Source organism: Sander lucioperca, chromosome 22 (assembly GCF_008315115.2).
Source record: "Sander lucioperca isolate FBNREF2018 chromosome 22, SLUC_FBN_1.2, whole genome shotgun sequence".
Lineage (NCBI taxonomy): Eukaryota > Metazoa > Chordata > Actinopteri > Perciformes > Percidae > Sander > Sander lucioperca.
In genome coordinates, this window is record NC_050194.1 from 22,090,918 (window position 1) to 22,110,107 (window position 19,190).

The 19,190-nt window shown below is 36.5% G+C and overlaps 3 protein-coding genes across 7 annotated transcripts; 2 read left to right on the plus strand and 1 right to left on the minus strand.

The window, feature by feature from the left end:
• The first annotated feature begins 4,044 nt into the window (after positions 1–4,044).
• cd79b (CD79b molecule, immunoglobulin-associated beta) lies at positions 4,045–11,453 on the plus strand. Of its 3 annotated transcripts, none has more exons than XM_035997474.1 (6): positions 4,045–4,247; positions 6,023–6,319; positions 6,399–6,517; positions 7,135–7,191; positions 9,296–9,521; positions 11,119–11,453. In XM_035997474.1, exons 1-5 carry the CDS (start codon positions 4,196–4,198, stop codon positions 9,383–9,385), a joined length of 615 nt encoding a protein of 204 aa, XP_035853367.1. In that variant the 5' UTR covers positions 4,045–4,195; the 3' UTR covers positions 9,386–9,521; positions 11,119–11,453. The 3 variants fall into 3 exon arrangements, with proteins under 3 accessions (XP_035853367.1, XP_031171610.1, XP_031171609.1); XM_031315750.2 differs by having other exon boundaries at positions 7,138–7,191; XM_031315749.2 differs by lacking the exon at positions 11,119–11,453 and having other exon boundaries at positions 9,296–9,529.
• A 103-nt stretch (positions 11,454–11,556) lies between these two features.
• On the minus strand, positions 11,557–13,087 carry LOC116061515 (interferon a3-like). Of its 2 annotated transcripts, XM_031315755.2 has the most exons (6): positions 12,980–13,087; positions 12,738–12,831; positions 12,566–12,643; positions 12,243–12,392; positions 12,024–12,107; positions 11,557–11,857 (listed from the first exon to the last, which is right to left on the minus strand). In XM_031315755.2, exons 2-6 carry the CDS (start codon positions 12,792–12,794, stop codon positions 11,762–11,764), a joined length of 465 nt encoding a protein of 154 aa, XP_031171615.1. In that variant the 5' UTR covers positions 12,795–12,831; positions 12,980–13,087; the 3' UTR covers positions 11,557–11,761. The 2 variants fall into 2 exon arrangements, with proteins under 2 accessions (XP_031171615.1, XP_031171614.2); XM_031315754.2 differs by lacking the exon at positions 12,980–13,087 and having other exon boundaries at positions 12,738–12,971.
• A 1,987-nt stretch (positions 13,088–15,074) lies between these two features.
• LOC116061516 (interferon a3-like) lies at positions 15,075–16,480 on the plus strand. Of its 2 annotated transcripts, XM_031315757.2 has the most exons (6): positions 15,075–15,163; positions 15,350–15,443; positions 15,538–15,615; positions 15,789–15,938; positions 16,074–16,157; positions 16,293–16,480. In XM_031315757.2, the coding sequence occupies exons 2-6, from the start codon at positions 15,387–15,389 to the stop codon at positions 16,386–16,388; spliced, it is 465 nt and encodes a 154-aa protein (XP_031171617.1). In that variant the 5' UTR covers positions 15,075–15,163; positions 15,350–15,386; the 3' UTR covers positions 16,389–16,480. The 2 variants fall into 2 exon arrangements, with proteins under 2 accessions (XP_031171617.1, XP_031171616.1); XM_031315756.2 differs by lacking the exon at positions 15,075–15,163 and having other exon boundaries at positions 15,220–15,443.
• Positions 16,481–19,190: the final 2,710 nt, after the last annotated feature.

The window sequence follows — 19,190 nt, forward strand, 5'->3', positions numbered from 1 at the left end:
AGTATACTACTTCATCATGAGAGCCACACTGAAATTGTACTAAAAATGGTACAATCAGAGTCCCCTCATTTGTTTTCTTTTTTGAAAAAATGTAAACCGAGCAAAACTTGGAACTTGGAATCTCATTAATGAGAAGGCTCTACATGCTCTTATTTTATTAAGACACTAAATGATTTTCTTTGGTGAAGTTAGTTTTGTACTTAACTGAAAAATTTGGCTTATCTCGATCAGATTTATCCCAGTCTACCAGTGAAACCCTGATCTCTGTTATTCTTTATTAGTTAAGGATAACATGGGCCAGCTAATGCAGTCAACATCTGAAGGCCCAGTTTATATTGCACTATTTATATCCCTTCCATGCCGGTCAAGTTGAAGCAGTCTTGCCTGTGTAAGACCGAGAGACCTTCCTGTTTTCTAAGATGATTTCATCACTGATGTATGCATGTCTTATATATGTTTTGTCTATTTTTTCAGTCCCCTCAGATAACTCTCAAAACGCTGTGACTGTAAATTTAAGATGCTAGTGTTTACATTAACAGAAGTGCAAAGCTCCCTGTTCATTTCAACTATATTAGTCTACTTTAACAACAATAATCCTAGCAATACCGTAATGTAAGTCCTCACTGTACATTGTAAACAAGGTTTTGCCTCAGGTTGCATCAGGTTTGTCTTTTGACTTGATCTCAAATTGATTGGGAATTTTTAAATGCAGCTGAGTGTTGGTTTAGTTAAACACACGACTCTGAAGCTCTGAAGTCCAATGAATGTGTAAATAATCACACCCATTTACATATTTACAAAACAATCTTCATGCGCAGTAGTCATCTCAAATCTGTCCTCCTGTAGAAAGGTTGCTTCACTTGCTGTTGTGTAAGTCTTAACTGAATTTCAAATGTCTTACTCTGAATATACAACATAAGCACTTTTACAGTTTTCTTCTTTTTTTTTACAATAGACTATAGAAGGTTGTCTCTTCTCTTGTTTAGGTGTTCAGCACTGTTTTAACATCAACCCTGAGAGGGTTAAAAAAAAAAAAAATCCTGAATGTTTCCTCTGGGGTCTCTGTCTTATCCTGCTGCCGCAGCATGGCAGTTGTTCTGTAAGATTGACACGCTGTGGCATCATTTAGCTAAATTGTCTCTTTTGAAGGTACTGTCAAATTCACAAGACCAGTGTCCTCCTTTTGTTTACATGTCTAATGGAGGGAGAGCTTTACTGGTACACCCACAGTCAGTGTTGCCTGTATATACACATTTTTTTTTCCTTCTTCTTGTATATTTATATCATTTTGTTATTGTAAAAATTGTAACTATATTGTGAGAATAAAACTCTCTTGTAGGTAAAAGTAGGCTGTGAGTTTATGTTGTTACTATAGCTGCGAAACTACACTGGGGCACTGGGGCCCTCTGGTGGTTTGTACGGTAAAAGGGCCACACACAGCTGACTGATAAACTCCCAAATTCTGTCTTGTTTTAGTTCTAAACTTTGGAGTAGACTTGTGAAATTGGAAAACAATCCAGAGTGTCTTATTCGACTAATTGCACAGTGTATTGTTGTGTGAAATCATGTTATTTGTCTATTTGCAGCCAAAGATTAACATAAAGTTGATGCGTCAGTAAGTATTTACAGCAGCAGGACGATGTTTGAGGGGCTGCCTCAAAATAAGCAATGCCATTCATAGGAATGAAAAAATAAAAATAATGTATTAAAAAAAAAATTTGATTTATAATACATTTTTGGCAACAATGGAGCGTTATAACTATCACCTTTGTAAGCTACATACATTTTCCATCTTCTCATCTCCAGTATTGAAATCTTCAACCAAACATTTCAGCACTATTTAGTAGATTGCTTGCCCAGTCGCTTTTTTTGTGCGTTAGTGTCAACAGACGAAATAAGCACTGCTTCTTACAAGAAATAATGAGGTGGGGTGTCTGATTTATTTGCATATTTGTGTGGTTGCATGCTATTCCTTGCCCAGTGTTGACTGAAGTTACTTAAGAGGAATGTGTTGGTTTCAGTTGTGGCTGACTGAAAAACGAATGACTCAAAAATTGAAAAAAGTGACAGTCCCTAAGCTTGACTGATTTTCTGAGTTACCTCTCATTAAAGTAATTTCTGAGGGGGGGGTCCAGCATTTCCTGTCAGAGGAATTAGGGAAATGTGATCAGCTTGGCTGACCTGAAAACTTCACTCTTGACTGCGTGGAGGTTGCATAACAAGACAAGAGTCTTCAGCTATGCTGGCAACTCTTTGGGCCTTTACTTACTATGGAGTGTAGTGTAATGTAATGTAGTGTAGTACACACAATGACAATGTTAAAATGCTGATGTTTTGCAGGTATAATCTGGCAAGACACCTTCCATCCTTGTTCATATACATTCACATTCATATCCAGAACATTAAAATAAGCAAACCTATAAAAATGTCTTGCTTTTTTTTGTGTAGGCCTGCACACTGTAACTGCAATATCATAAATACTATTCCTTTTGCAAGTGCACATTGACTGAGCCATTAATGGGATAATAGATATTATGGTAGGCACTAGTTTCCCTTTTCACATTGCTCTATTAGACACATTTCAGGATAGACATAAAGTCTCTTTTAGGGTTGCCCTTTCTTAGTAGTAGTAGTAGTAGTAGTAGTAATAGTAGTGGACTAAGGTTTATTTAATTGACTGTTGACTGGTATCAGAAGGAGGGATCATATCTCCCCGATATTGGCTTCTCTTCACTGGTTACCGGTCAAATATAGAATTGATTTTAAGGTAATGTTACTTGTTTTTAAGGCATTACATGGATTGGCCCCTTTATACTGTATATTGCTGATCTCCTTACCCTACATCACTCCTCCAGGAACCTAAGATCGTCTAATCAGTTCCTTTTAGCTATTCCACAGTCTCGGATGAAAACAAAGGGGGGTCGTGCCTTCTCCGGTGTGGCCCCGAGACTCTGGAACAAACTTCCCATTCATATTAGGTCCTCCTCTACTGCCGAGATCTTTAAGTCTCGTCTTTAAACACATTTTTATTCTTTGGCATATGATTTAGTTTAGGGACATTTGTATAGAAGTGTGTTGTTTGTATGATGTTCATTGTGTCTATATTTTTATTGTCTTCCTTTGTTTTTATAACATTATAACTTTGTACAGCACTTTGTTCAGCCTAGTTTTTAAATGTGCTCTATAAATAAATTGACTTGACTTGACTAGTCATGTTTTTAAGCTTTTTCATGCTCAATGACTTATATCGAAGAAACTTATCAGCAAATCTTGTGGTAAAAACAAGATTTTAAATCGTGCTTTTGCAGGATTGTTTGTGTAATTTTTTACAGATCTGTCGATTAAATCAACTAATCGATTAGTCGACAAAATCATGTGAGTGTTAGTCGGCAGTCGAGGACAGCCCTATAGTCTCTTCACTATTCGACTTACATTATTCTTTGATCAGGTAGTTCCTGTTTTAACACTATTTTACTTCAGCAACATTCTTAATAAGAGCTGCTTGTTTTTCAAACATTTCATAACTGGTGCTTTTCTTAAATGATAAGTAAGGCACCAAATAAAAGTAGTGTTGTGGTATTGATACTGAAACTTAGGCATTGTATTGGCAGGAGCATAGGCGTAATTTACAGGGGGATGGGGGGGGTTACAACCCCCCCAATAATCAAAACTGGCCAGTGCAACACACCCCAAAAACCTATTAGAATTTTCTTTACATAAATAAAGATATTTGCACCACAAATCGATGCAGAAAAATTCACCAGAATGCAGAAAATGAAGTGTTTGGCGTTCAAAATTTCAATGTTGCTCAAAAGTGGAGATCTTAACCCCCCCAATCTTGAACCCAGAGTTAGTATTGAAAAATGCATAACATGAATGTTTGTTGTTATCCTACAAATTGTCTCGAAAGCCCTCCAAATGTCTTTCAAACCCTGTAATGTTCAGGTTACCATGTTGTTTCATTTGTCACTAAAAATTGGATGTGAATGAAACAGTTTTTTAATGTTACGTGTTCAGAGTTATTTTGGGTTCCACATAACTGCTCTTCCCCTTATTTGCCTGTGTGGTGGTGACAGACAGCACACCCACAGATACTTCTTCTCCTTGTTCACAACGTTTTCATGCCTGCAGAGAGATTTAGACTTTTTCGTGCGGACATCAGCATTCGAAATCGATTTCTCTTTTGCATGTCATCATGCGCTGGTTGCTGGCTGGATGCTGTGGGCTTGCTTTGATCAATATCTCAGGTAAGTGTAAACTTTTGCAATATGATATGAAGATGAAGTGACTGAAAAATGAAAATGATGCAAACAACAATTACAGTCTTGGTGTTAAATATTAACATTAGTAAAACTCTGAGTGCTGTTACAGCAATATAATTAGCAGACAGATTTCGTTAAGCTTTAAGAAGTCATTTAATTGTACTTTTTAATGACTGTTTAACCACAGCTACAATGCTTACAAGTGTTTTGCATGTTATTTTTGACTCCAGAGTACCATTACTTCCTGGCCATCTGGGGGGGAAAGAGGAAGTTGTCTTCTGAGACAAAGACTGGTTATTTTAATATACTGTATAGTTTACCTACGCCAAGTTATCTCATGATATCAACTGACCATCAGGTTACTTTATTTCAGATGTGTGGTCCGCTTTAGAGGAAGATAATGGAGATGACAGATGAGAAGAAAAAGATTAAAAACATATAGTAAACATTAACAAAAATCATTACATGAACTACCCATTCCCAACATGGATAATTGACTTGAACGACAAAATGTATATGTTGATGCAGCTTTAGTATTAATTAACCAATGCATTAACTCCTATTATCCTCTACATTGTCCTAATAACCCAAAATGTCTTTCCTTTTTACTGCCTGAAGGTGATAAACACGACTACTGAGCCTCAAAATGATTGGTTGATTAATCCACGGCTGCAACTATTGATTATTTTGATTACGAGTAATCTGGTGAATGTTTTTATAGGTAAATGGATTCATTGTTTATTGAACAATCATTACAAAAACCAGAGAAAGGAGTAAATCTTTACATTTTAGAAGCTGTATTATTTTTAGTTTGATAAATGACCTTAATGATTATCCAAATGGCTTTTGGATTCATTTTCCATAAATGGACTTATTAATACATTGTTTCAGCATTAGTTTAGACCGTCGATATATAATAACTCACTGGTCCGTGTGGTAACTCAATGTTGTCTCACCCTCGAATAACAGCCTGCTGTTTAGGGATGACACAATTAGTTGATTAATTGATAAATCAGAAAATGATCTATTTATGTCATTTATTAAACAAACATGCCACAGATTCTTTGGTTCTCAAAAATTCGAAATTGCTGCTTTTCTGTGTTTTATGTCATTGCAGTGCATCAGTTTATAACTTTGAGGGGTTTTTTTTTACTTTTCTTTGGACAAAATAAGCAATGTGGAGCCATCGCCTTGGGGGCCAGGAACTTGTGATGTGCTTCTTTTGTTGCATTTTTTTTTTTTGTGGAAATTGTATTGACCAAATTATTAATCAATTGAATACAAAAATCAATACACTAATCCATAATACAAAAAAGTTATCAGTTGCAATCCTAAATTAACGCCCTCATCATTGTAAGCAACTGTAAGTCTCTCTACTTATTTTTAGATACCTAGGCTAAAGTAGCCTAAGCCCAAAACACAAAGACATCACTGAACATACAGTATATGTGTGTTTCATTCAAGCATGTAACCCTCAGCATATCATTTAAAACCATACGGTATTCTGTATAACTCTGTCATCATTTACGCCATCTGTAAACTCTTGAAATAGTAATTTTCTATCCTCTCCACATTTACTGAGTTCTATTCTTCTTCTGAGCGTTAAATGTGATGTGAGAAATGAATGTAATGATGTCAAAGCCAGCATCATATTTGAGGCATTCAGTGTACAAGATATAGCCAAATTATCTGCAAACGTGTTTGAGATTTTCAGTAACTGCTGCTGTAACTGTCCCTCGACCTTCTTTTTCTTTGCTCAGTGGCCATGCTGATTACCCAGAAGCCCCGGTTCTATGGTGTGAAGCCCAAACGCAATGTGGGCATTTACTGTCTGTTCTCCAAGAAAATCCCACAAGCCACGGTGCAGTGGTACAAGGCTGACAAGTACAACTCACAAAAAAAGAAAATAGAGGCAGGAGAACAGTTTGTCTTTCACAGCAGCAATCTGACCCAAAACATCCTTCTCTTCATCCATCGTTTACAAATCAATGACGCTGGAGTGTACTTCTGCAAGCTAAACAATACATGGGGACCTGGGACTGCAGTTCAAGTCGGCAGTAAGTGGCTGGGACAACATACGAGTTAAGAGTTCACTTCTTAAAACACTACCGCTAACGCACATCTTTCCTCTCACAGAACCCCTTGACGTTACCAAGGCACTGTACAGGACCAAGATGAAGGATGCTCTCATCATCCTCCAGGGCCTGGTGTTGGCTGTGTTTATTGCTGCTTTACTGCTACACAAACGACACCTGGTGAGCAACAAGATGACCAAAACACTTGAGGCAAATCTGGCTGTACCTGACTGCACTGCTTAGTTTAATTGCATCAGAATTAGATGGAATAGAGTAGAGATGTTCATTTTTTCCCCTTTCAGTGTGTTTTAGCTGTATACTAGGCCTACTTACTCTGTATGGATGTGCTATGATAGCTATCATTACTGTATGGCCTGGCTCAGGTCAAACCCTTTTGTATAACATGAACAAATACAATACAAAGAAGGAATGCTTTAACTGTCATAACAGAGAAAGAACATAAATGAACTACTTAGATATTCGGTGGGCTAAAGTACTGGATCGATGCATAGATTTGTGTACTCGCGGATATAAATATAAGCATGTCAGAGGCGTTTCCAATACTGGTATCAGTATCAGAACAACTCTACAGAGAGAGAGAGCGCTCAGGATGGACATAACATTATTCCTATTGAGTGTCTTATTTTAAACAATGTTACTCTTGTGAAGCCATTTGTGACTTTGTTCTGTGAAAGGTGCTATGTTAAATAAACTTCTTATTATGTACAGTGGGTTTATCAATAACTGGGGCTAACTCTTTCATTTTCTCTTTTTCATTTGTTCTGTATCCTTTTCAACAGTTGGAAAAGACGGACATCATATATGAGGAGCCTGAAACTGATCACATCTATGAGGTTTGTTGGAATGCTTTCATTTGACAGTTTACTTACTCATCAGAGATCAGTGGTGTAAAAGTACTCTCAGATCCCTTAGTAAAAGTACTAATGCCACAATGTGAAAATACTCCACTACAAGTTAAAGTCCTGCATTCAAGACCTTACTTAAGTAAACATATGTAAGTATTAACAGATACATGTTCTTAAAGTATCAAAAAGTAAAAGTACTCATTGTGCAGTAAAATGGTCCCTGTCAGTGTACCTACTATATCTGATGTTTCTGGATTAATATTACTGCATTAATGTGTATGTTGCATTTTTACTGTAGATGTTTAAAGTTGTTTTAATTTTAACTCCTTTATATACTGCTGGGTAGTTTAATCTACAGCGATGCATTATATTCTATAAGACAATCATATGTTTGTAGCGTCGCTGTCCTGTGAGAACCACGTATCTCTAAAAAAGTTTTAAAACTTTTCATGGTGTCAGAAAAACAGCCCTGTTTTCAGCTTTGTGACGATGCATTTTCCAGCTGATCCAAGAGGCTTTTTAAAGACTTTATTTAGCTTAAGAAGGAGGAGAATGTTCCCAACACATAAAGGAACACTTCATCCTTCAGTTTATCACAAACAAAATTAACAAATTTGGAGCTACATGGGACAGGAAGGAGATTACAAATTGTAATAAAAAGTAACTGAAGCTGTCACAAATACAAATGTAGTGGAGTAAAAGATACAATATTTGCCTCTGAGATGTAGTGGAGTACAAGTGAAGTTGTAAAATGTAAAAGTAAACTACAAGTACCTTAAATTTGTACTTAAGTACATTACTTGAGTAAGTGTACTCAGTTACATCCACTACTTTCAAAGACAAGGTCATTTCTTTTTGTCGTAAGTGGTCATTCACTGGTTGTTTTTGTGAAGACATGTCACAGTGAACAACACACATCACAGCTGTGTGATTTTTAGATAAAAACAATACATGTGCAACAAACAGCAGGACACACACCGTCTCCTCGCACCGCTGAGCTCATAACCACAATTATATCTTGTTCTGTCAATACTGCCCTCAGGTTTTTTTTTTTTCTTCGTTTATAGGCTACCTCTAGTTTGCTGAACTTTTGTTTGTAAGAATAATGGAATAACATTAAAAGTATCATTTGTGGGTGGAAAAATAGATTGTATTGCTGTTTATTGCTTCTTGTAATAATCATGGATGAAGGATTTTCATGTAACACCTTTTCATACAATTGGAGTTCCGAGTGTTTTACATTAACGTACAGGGAAACAACAAAACAAGAGGAAGCAGACAACCTTAATGCCACGACCTATACAGTCAAAAATGTTGTTTAAAGTATCAACAATAAAATACAGTTGTAGAAGCTTTAGGGTGAAAGCAAGTTAAAAAAAAAAAGGTCAGCTTTTGACAGACACTTTAAAAACTCCAACTCCAACTTTTTTTAGAGACTGGGGGGGCGATGCAGTCAAGCTTTCTGGTATGAAATGCATGAACAAGCTTCTCTGTTACAATGTCTGACGTGTTCATTAAATGACAGAATTACTGGACAATTAGAGCCAAATAAACATGGATTTAATGTGCCGAGGTAGGACAATTAGTTAATTGTTAGCACCGTTTCTCTGTAGATCATTCTTAAACTCTGTCAAGGCTATAACAGTCAGAAGCAACAGAGATATTATTACAAATAATATATGAGCTATTTTAATGTCAGCTACTCTGCTGTGACATTTAGCAGCTGCATATCTTTATCTTACAGTTATGTCTGAATCACTGACTATGCAAATTAAAGCTCTATATACAGTATACCCAAGCATAAGACTGTATTAGTCATCCTCAAAGCCTCATGGGACTCACACATATACATGTTTTTTTTTAAGATGATTTTTTTGGACTTTTCCGCCTTTAACGGACAGGACAGTTAGGTGAGAAAGGGGAGAGAGAGGGCGAAGACATGCAGGAAATCATCACAGGTCGGACTCAAACCCTGGACCTCTGCGTCGAGGCATAAACCTCTATGTATACAGTATGTGTGCCTGCTCTACCAAGTGAGCCAACCCGGCCACCCACATATACATGTTAACTGACCTAACTTTCCGTCTTTTAGGGTTTGGCGATTGAGACGTGTGGAGGAGATCTGTATGAGGATCTCTGTGTGTACGCCCAGCCTGAAGACGCTGAGGCCCCATGGGAGTGAGACAGCCTCACAATAACTTGCAACTTCTTGATTATAAAAGTACAAATTGTACGCTGTTAAGAGTCCTTAGTGGAGATTAGTCATTTCCTTTAGTACAATGTTTGTTTCTAAATGTGCAACAACTTCTAAAACGCTTTCTATATGCATGGGCGTAAATCTGATCTAACAGTAGGGGGGGACAATAAACATAAAATTTCTGAAGAGCAATTTTTGAAGGGGACACAAATAATACAGCCACAATTATACTCGTAGAGGACATGTGTACACAGAGGAAAGCCTTAATACTATCATTAGTGTAGCATGGAGACTGTACCATTATCATTCTTTTCAGCGTTTCTTTTGATTCAATGAAAAAGCTGACTAAATTGACCTAAATATTCTTCTTTAAAACCATGTATTTATTTTTAAGTTGTTTACAATCAAGCCACAAAAATACCTTAAAACATAATGACTTATTTTGAAAAATTGTCCCCATATAAAAGAAATACAATAATTTTGTACACTTGTTAAATTAGCTGATCATAATGTAAATTAGTGAGCCACTGGTAAAGCTCATCTGCTCACCCTGACAGCCACACACCTCCAAAAATATGAACTGAGCTCAACACACCACCTGACTGTCCCTGGTCTACCTGAGACTCTCCACCTGACTGTCCCTGGTCTACCTGAGACTCTCCACCTGACTGTCCCTGGTCTCCCTGAGACTCTCCACCTGACTGTCCCTGGTCTACCTGAGACTCTCCACCTGACTGTCCCTGGTCTCCCTGAGACTCTCCACCTGACTGTCCCTGGTCTACCTGAGACTCTCCACCTGACTGTCCCTGGACTCCCTGAGACTCTCCACCTGACTGTCCCTGGTCTACCTGAGACTCTCCACCTGACTGTCCCTGGACTCCCTGAGACTCTCCACCTGACTGGCCCTGGTCTACCTGAGACTCTCCACCTGACTGTCCCTGGTCTCCCTGTTCCTCAGTTCTTTCTGTCTCCTTTGCCTGTGACATAGTGACCTTAGTATTTCCATAAGCACCCATTCTTATAAAAATGTTACCAAACTGTCTTGATATGAGGACTTCTTGTACTCACTTGGAGTTTTGGTGTAAGCCTACTGAAAAAGGATCTTATGTCTGTTTTTCTTTTCTCTTGTCATTTTATCTGGGCAACAACAACACAAATCTTTAACGTCAGATGTCTAAATATGAGTTAGTTTCATAGGTTCACCACGCGGTCTTATTATAATTATAAAATGATCTTGCGTCCTCCACATAAATATTAGGTTTCTTCTATGAAAGAGGATATATATTTAACTGATCTGCCATTAACTTCATATTGAGCAAAACACAACTGTAGATCTTCAATATTAACCCTAATATCAGTTCACACACATAACGTTAGGCTTATCGCCGTGGTAACGTTAGTTGTAGTGTAACCGCCTACTTACTAGCTACATTCCTGTCACTACCCGATGTGACTGTGAGTCTAGTGCAGATCCTAAGTACAGCATGCAGTGGACCAAACCACTGTGAGGCAAAGGAGGGGGAACTCAAAATGTTCCTAAACTTAAAAAGCATTTTTTCGAGTTTGTATTGTTTTACTACTTACACAGATATTTTAAGGTACATCATTATGTTATTTGCAATACACAGCATTGTTTTAATGATATTTCTAGGGGGGGAATAACCCTTAGATGGGGGGGGGTCCTGACCCCCCTCACCCCCCTGGGATTTATGCCCTTGTCTATATGTGCTGTTGATTTTATGCTATTTAGTAACACTGTGAATAATCAGTGAATAATCAGCTGTGATTTGAAGTCCACTGAAATGTAAATGAACAATTCTATAATTCAGACTCGACAGCTGACATTTCAGCATTTTTGGTGCTTCTTTAATAAAAAGTGTTATGTATTATTTTATATGGACTTCTCTGATGTGTGAGTGTGATATGTCTAAATGTTTGTGCATCAGAGCCTGAACAAGGCCCTTCTTATTCCTGTTGTTTGATTATATTACAAATCTGTATTCCTTTTGCTAATGTAACGAGAAGAAAAGCAATAAACAAGTTTCCATTTGCTGGAGAAAGTCTTCTTTTTATTGGCTTTTACAGGTATAAAAAAATAGAAAAAATAAAAGAGTTGATCAAGAGCATATTTATAAAAATATTGGTTGTGTAACAAGTCACTATATAAATAAACAATAAATAGATAAATACATAAATTAATGAATCTGACAGAAAACAGGTTTTAGTCATCTTAGCATAGAAAAATACATGATCAATACACACACACACATCTCAATAATAAATACATCAATATGGCAATAAATAGATAAATAGATACTGCATGTAAGCAAATAAATTAACACATTGTTAACGTGACAGATTTTAGTTGGGCAGCAGAGGTGAAACCAGCTGTTCTGCTCTGATCAGATGGTCTTTCATTTCCTCCCTGATCAGCTCCCAGGCTTCAGCACTGTGGCCCTGCAGACACAAATATATCAGAATTATTAAAACATAATAGATAATGTAGATGGATAGATAGACAGACAGACAATCTATCAGACTATCGCTAGATAGATAGATAGATAGATAGATAGATAGATAGATAGATAGATAGATAGATAGATAGATAGATAGATAGACTTACCATTCGCTTCAGGACATGGTGTGAGAGTCTCTTGAAATACATGTGCAGCTTCTTGTTCTTCTTCTTGTGGCTGTGGCCCTGAATCTAAATGAATTACAAGGAAAAAATATATTTTAGAAATTTGCATCCCATTCCGTATAGACCTATTTACAGACATGTAACCCTGGCACGTGTGTCAGGACTCCAATGTAACAGAAATCCAATTAAAGTTATACTTACACAGGAGTGGAGGCCGTCAGCCTGCTGGGTTACAACAATGAGAAAGTGCTCCACTGTGTTCTGCTCCCATGATGCAGAGCTGTGATCCTCCTCAAACAGGGAAACCATCTCCTCCAGAATCTGAACTGTGAAACTCAGTTTGTCCTCAGCCTGGAAGAAGAAGACCATTCACAGATTACAATAGGAACAGATCTATGCCACTTTTAAGCAGTTTTTCTGGAAAATATTAGATCTAATAGATATAATAAGCAACACTTTTCTTTGAAAATCAAGTCATGTCTTTGTCATTTTGATATTTATTAGAAACGTTGAGGCTGACTTACTGATGCTTTGGACGCCTGGTTGTACAGATCATTAGGGAAGTCCACTTCATCCTCAGTGGTGTTAGTGGAATTATTAGCCTGCATCACACACACACAAACACCATGAAGTAAACAGACAGTAAAGTAAACTCATTCAATAACTTTAAAGAATATCCCAAAGAAGTCCACTTACCATCGTAGCTATTAGATCCAAAGAGTTTGTACTGTGCTGTCTGAATTTATGAGTCATCCATCTGCAGCTCAGCGAGGAGCCTGCACTGTACAGACTGAGAGACAGGCACACAAAGAAGATCCCGTTCAGCATTTTTAAAAAGGTACAAATTGTCTTTGTATGGAGCAAATACTGATTTCTCTTGTAAAGCAGTTGTTGTGTTGGAGCATATCTGCAGAGCCACATTTATACGGCCGGGACACCTATTTCATTTTCCTAACATAAACTGAGGTGAGCTGCTTTCACGCAGGGAAAACTCTTAACACCTGCGGAAATAACCCTGACTTGCGGCTTTCACTGGACATACATGTTTAATGACACACATTTCGGATTTGAATTATCAAACTGATGAAATAAATCTCCCACGATAAAAGCATAAACAAATATCACAACGAAGCTAAAATATCACTCATTTTAAATAGAAAAAAAACGACAACTAGCCTACTGCATATTGAAATATTCCATAGAAAATGCATATTTTACCACCTAAAAAAGTAGCCTACCTACAAACTATAAAGACAAACACAGCGCTCACTCTTCTGGAGAAATTAACATTTTTATATTGGAAGGTATAGGATTATTATAGCCTAGAAATATAATTTTTAAGTCCGAATAATGTACGAAATTGCACCCAAAACCACTTGTTCTTGAATGGAATCCCTGCCACTGATAATGATTTATGGCTATTTATATATATGTATTTATATATCTAATGTTGTTACTTTACAGTGCATTTTCGGATTTTGCAGATCTTATAGGCAATGTTTTGACGCTGTCATCACTTCCACTTTCAGTCTGCACGCTCTCTAACGCGATGTAAAATGTATTTTAAAATCAATAAATAAATGAAGCACCCTTGTCTTATTGTGATTGCATCATTCGTTCTTTGCGGATTCCTAATAATCATTAATCAATACAACCACAGACCTGATTGCGCTGCGTCCACTGTATAGGTGCCATAAACGGGAAGTTCCCACAGAGTGAAAATGAAAGCAGCTCCGTGACTGCGGCCGGCGTTCTGACGCTCCTTCAGATGAACTGTGACTGGTCAGTGACATTTCATCTTGTTTTAACTAGAACATGGCGGCTTTGGACGTGAGAACCAGAGAGGGGGGATTCTCCTTCGCCGTGTATTTAATTTACAGATAAGAGCACATTTTCAGCCTGGTATAAATCGATATTTAATCACATTGTATTTTTAATATTTGGCCTAAAACTCAGGAAGTGGCCGCAGAGTATGGAAAAACGTCTCGTTGCTTATAGGCTTGTATTTCTTTAATGGTGATTTTATTGTAATTTGTATAGGCCTATTTTCAATGTGTGTGTTTTTGCATTTCATGTGTATTTATATTCTTCCAAAAGCCCATAAGGACAAGAGTTTTGGCGAGAGATCTTCAACAGGGGCCCCTAGGGGGTCCTCAGAGTTACTGCACTGGGGCCACCAAATTATTTTTTGATAATTTCTGGAAAGTTTTTTCTTTCTTCCAAAAGTTAAACTATGTCTGAAAATAGACATAAACACGAATCTGACATGTTATTGTGATTATTATTATTTTTTTTAAATCATTAGGCTATTTACACATCGTTGAATACAGAATTATTGGCCTGTAGGTAAGGTCGTTTTTGGCTGCCTTACACGTTATTGTAGGCTCAGTTTAATATGCAATATCATTTTATACAACATGTAGTAAGGAGTCCTTGGCCTAAAACACGTTAAAGACCTTTAGGCTATTTATACCACAGTACAAACAAACATACATTGAAGGGTATCAAACTAATGATAAATCCTATATTATGGTTAAATAACTGCCACAATTCTTCTTTTCTAATATTGTCTCTCACGTCATTTTTATGGCGTGTTTGGTATGTGGACACTCTCAAATCATTTCTACACTTTTAATCATGAATGTTAGGCTATATCATAATATATAGAGAGCCTAAATTATTAAACTATGATGTCAATAACAAATAGAGAATTAATCGTGTTTTAACAGATCGTTTCCATCGCATGGAGAGCCTGCGGACTGCACTAACACTAAATAAAGACATGATTTCTTGACTCAAATCTCCAACATACAAAACAAGCAAACTGACATATTTAAATTAATACATGTTAAAATAAAACTAATTAAAAACGTAAACTAACGAGATAGATTTCAATCACGTAAAACGAATTTTATATATAGCTTTAAAAATCTCAAATATATTCCCATGTTACTCCCAAAATTGTCCAGTCAGACAAATCTGTGTGATAATCAAAAGTATGTAGCATTGCTGTATTATGATGTAACATTCAGCTTAATACGCAACACCTTATTATTATTGTGGTACATATTTCAATACAATTATAATACAAATCCGAAATGTGACTGTGTGACATTATACATGTAGAGGTTCCCAGCGCAAAAGGAAAACGAAATAAGTGTTCCTGCTGCCGTATAAATGTGGCTCTGCAGATATGCTCCAACACAACAACTGCTTTACAAGAGAAATCAGTATTTGCTCCATACAAAGACAATTTGTACCTTTTTAAAAATGCTGAACGGGATCTTCTTTGTGTGCCTGTCTCTCAGTCTGTACAGTGCAGGCTCCTCGCTGAGCTGCAGATGGATGACTCATAAATTCAGACAGCACAGTACAAACTCTTTGGATCTAATAGCTACGATGGTAAGTGGACTTCTTTGGGATATTCTTTAAAGTTATTGAATGAGTTTACTTTACTGTCTGTTTACTTCATGGTGTTTGTGTGTGTGTGATGCAGGCTAATAATTCCACTAACACCACTGAGGATGAAGTGGACTTCCCTAATGATCTGTACAACCAGGCGTCCAAAGCATCAGTAAGTCAGCCTCAACGTTTCTAATAAATATCAAAATGACAAAGACATGACTTGATTTTCAAAGAAAAGTGTTGCTTATTATATCTATTAGATCTAATATTTTCCAGAAAAACTGCTTAAAAGTGGCATAGATCTGTTCCTATTGTAATCTGTGAATGGTCTTCTTCTTCCAGGCTGAGGACAAACTGAGTTTCACAGTTCAGATTCTGGAGGAGATGGTTTCCCTGTTTGAGGAGGATCACAGCTCTGCATCATGGGAGCAGAACACAGTGGAGCACTTTCTCATTGTTGTAACCCAGCAGGCTGACGGCCTCCACTCCTGTGTAAGTATAACTTTAATTGGATTTCTGTTACATTGGAGTCCTGACACACGTGCCAGGGTTACATGTCTGTAAATAGGTCTATACGGAATGGGATGCAAATTTCTAAAATATATTTTTTCCTTGTAATTCATTTAGATTCAGGGCCACAGCCACAAGAAGAAGAACAAGAAGCTGCACATGTATTTCAAGAGACTCTCACACCATGTCCTGAAGCGAATGGTAAGTCTATCTATCTATCTATCTATCTATCTATCTATCTATCTATCTATCTATCTATCTATCTATCTATCTATCTATCTATCTAGTTATATACATTATTATGTTTTAATAATTCTGATATATTTGTGTCTGCAGGGCCACAGTGCTGAAGCCTGGGAGCTGATCAGGGAGGAAATGAAAGACCATCTGATCAGAGCAGAACAGCTGGTTTCACCTCTGCTGCCCAACTAAAATCTGTCACGTTAACAATGTGTTAATTTATTTGCTTACATGCAGTATCTATTTATCTATTTATTGCCATATTGATGTATTTATTATTGAGATGTGTGTATGTATTGATATGTATTTTTCTATGCTAAAATGACTAAAACCTGTGTTTTCTGTCTTTTCATTAATTTATGTATTTATCTATTTATTGCTTATTTATATAGTGACTTGTTACACAACCAGTATTTTTATAAATATGCTCTTGATCAACTCTTTTATTTTTTCTATTTTTTTATACCTGTAAAAGCCAATAAAAAGAAGACTTTCTCCAGCAAACGGAAACTTGTTTATTGCTTTTCTTCTGGTTACATTAGCAAAAGGAATACAGATTTGTAATATAATCAAACAACAGGAATAAGAAGGGCCTTGTTTATTTGCTCACATGCAGTATCTATTTACCTATTTATTAACATATTGATGTATTTATTATTAAGTTGTTTGTGTATTTATTGATCATGTAGTTGTCTTTACTGCTCAACATGCTTATTTTTTTTTAACTCTGCTTTGAGCAAAATGTTATGTTTCTTATGTTATAGTCTAGGGATCTTCAACACAGGGTCCGGGACCCCTAGGGGGTCCTCAGAGTTACTCCAGGGGGCCCTCCAAATAATTGTTAATTTTTTTCAAAAATTAAAAAGTCTTAACATGATTCCAACATATTATTAGCAAATATAAATCCCCACTGATGATAGGCTTACTGGCCAATAGGTAACGTAGTCACTAAGGTAGCCATCCACAAATACAGTTCATCCCAAAGGAATGACTGTTCCACATTTATAAAATCACGCCAACAATTATTAGGCTATTTGAAGAGCTTAGTATTCTATGCAAAAAAAGGTATCTAAAAATGCTTTAGGTTGCCCTAAAAGTTGGTGTATAGGACCAGATTAATATGCAACTTAATTTTATACAATATATGTGGTAGGGGTCCCTGATCCGTCTCTCTTTCAGTTAAGGGGTCCTTGGCTTAAAAAACGTTGAAGACCCCTGACATAGTCAATAAAAATAATATTTTGTCTAGCAAACGGTTGTTGTTTTTATTCCTCTCACAAAAACAAAAGGTATGCAGATTTTTCTTTGTAATGATAATCAAACAACATGCAGGAACATGTGATACCTCTCACAAACTCACATCAACTGATCAAATCAATCACACTCAATCAGCAAGTCAGGTAATTAAGTGTAGTTTTTAAGTGGGGGTTTTCTGACATTTATTTATTTAAATCTGTCACTTTAGTAATTTGTGATTTGGAGATTTAAGGCAAGACATTATATGTATTTATTAAGTTTTAATTTAGTCTGCAGACTCTCTGTGTTGGAAAACGTATATTTGTTGTTATTGCCACCATTAATGGATTTTTATTGGTTTCATAACATTTGTCAATCCCGATTAAAAATGACGACATGACTGCAGCATGTCCACATTCCAATCATGGCATAAAAAAAAAGTGCTTCCCCAAAGTGAAAATGGAAGTGACTGGCCTGAGTCACATGATGTGTGACGTTCTCAGACTGCAATATGAAACCACGTCATGACGTTTCTGAGGGAGGCTGTAAAGAGAAGAAAGACAGATAAGCCTTTATTGATCTCCACAGAGGAACTTCTGGTGATTGTTTGGTATTTCATCATGTCATCCTTCTTTTATGGTATTATTAAATTGCACTTTCCATTTATGGCTCTTGTAAAATAGAACTAATATTTAACACATTCGGTGTCAGTTCTGTATCTGTATTCTGTATGTGTAGTATGACATACATGACAATGGAATTAATCAATGCACACATGTGTGTTGTTGAGTGCAACAACTACAGTGTTTTGAAAATTCCAATATATACAATGTTACATATTTTTTGTTATTATCAGCTGTAAATGATATAAATACAAATACACGAAAATAGAAAATGTATTAGAAAAAAGCCTGTAGACTGTGTGGACCAATCACTGTCAAGCTATTTCAAAGTTGCAATCTGCCCTTTTCGCTGCTGGCTGCCATGGAAGATGGACAGGAAGAAGTGATGCATTCAAATGCTCGTTTTAGCAAATGCTCACACAAAAAGTTTTAAAGCCTGGAATCAATCCAACCAACTACGAGCTCGAAGGCCAGCATTGAAAAACCTCTGACATCTTTTCCATCTCAAAAACTGTTGGTTGTATTCACAGGACTGTAATTAAGGACTATTTTAAATATTAATCATTATAATAATAATCTGTTCATCACTAACATTCTAGGCTCAGTCATTTTACATCAAGTCTATGTAATGAATTAAGCAATATTACACCAGAGGGTGTGGTTTATTGTCGTTATTGGCACGACAGTGATGCAGCTAGGACGCCGAGGTCTGTAAGCATCACTGAAGTACTACTACTCCACTAGTACATATCAGATGGAAATATTGTACTACATTTATTTGACCACTTTAGTTACTTTACAGATTGAGGTTAATTGTATAAAATATAATCAAATAAATGACGATGTAAGGTGCCAGAGTGAGTAAAACAAGCATCAAAATAGAGCTTGTTTATTAGAAGAAATAAATATATGTCAAAGGTCCGGCCTAAGCCCCCAATGTCCTCAAATCTTAAAAACGTCCCTGGCCTTTACTTTGTGGAAATTCAGGGGTTGCAACAGCGCTAGGACAGAAATAAATACAAATAAATAGAGATAAGTTACAGTTTTTTAGTATGTTAAAAAATAAATAAGAATAAGAGCAATTAAAGTCAAAATTACAGCAATGTTAACTTGTTTTTTATCACATTATTACACA

Excerpts from the sequence above, each read along its gene's own strand:
- cd79b (XM_035997474.1), top strand. The coding sequence starts at position 4,196 with ATGCGCTGGTTGCTGGCTGGATGCTGTGGGCTTGCTTTGATCAATATC. Across the intron at positions 6,320-6,398 it reads GACTGCAGTTCAAGTCGGCA|AACCCCTTGACGTTACCAAG; the intron begins GTAAGTGGCTGG and ends TTCCTCTCACAG. Across the intron at positions 6,518-7,134 it reads TGCTACACAAACGACACCTG|CAGTTGGAAAAGACGGACAT; the intron begins GTGAGCAACAAG and ends TATCCTTTTCAA.
- LOC116061515 (XM_031315754.2), bottom strand. The coding sequence starts at position 12,962 with ATGTGGCTCTGCAGATATGCTCCAACACAACAACTGCTTTACAAGAGA. Across the intron at positions 12,393-12,565 it reads ACCAGGCGTCCAAAGCATCA|GCTGAGGACAAACTGAGTTT; the intron begins GTAAGTCAGCCT and ends TTCTTCTTCCAG. Across the intron at positions 12,108-12,242 it reads CTGACGGCCTCCACTCCTGT|ATTCAGGGCCACAGCCACAA; the intron begins GTAAGTATAACT and ends TAATTCATTTAG.
- LOC116061516 (XM_031315756.2), top strand. The coding sequence starts at position 15,312 with ATGCTGAACGGGATCTTCTTTGTGTGCCTGTCTCTCAGTCTGTACAGT. Across the intron at positions 15,444-15,537 it reads TGGATCTAATAGCTACGATG|GCTAATAATTCCACTAACAC; the intron begins GTAAGTGGACTT and ends TGTGTGATGCAG. Across the intron at positions 16,158-16,292 it reads ACCATGTCCTGAAGCGAATG|GGCCACAGTGCTGAAGCCTG; the intron begins GTAAGTCTATCT and ends TTGTGTCTGCAG.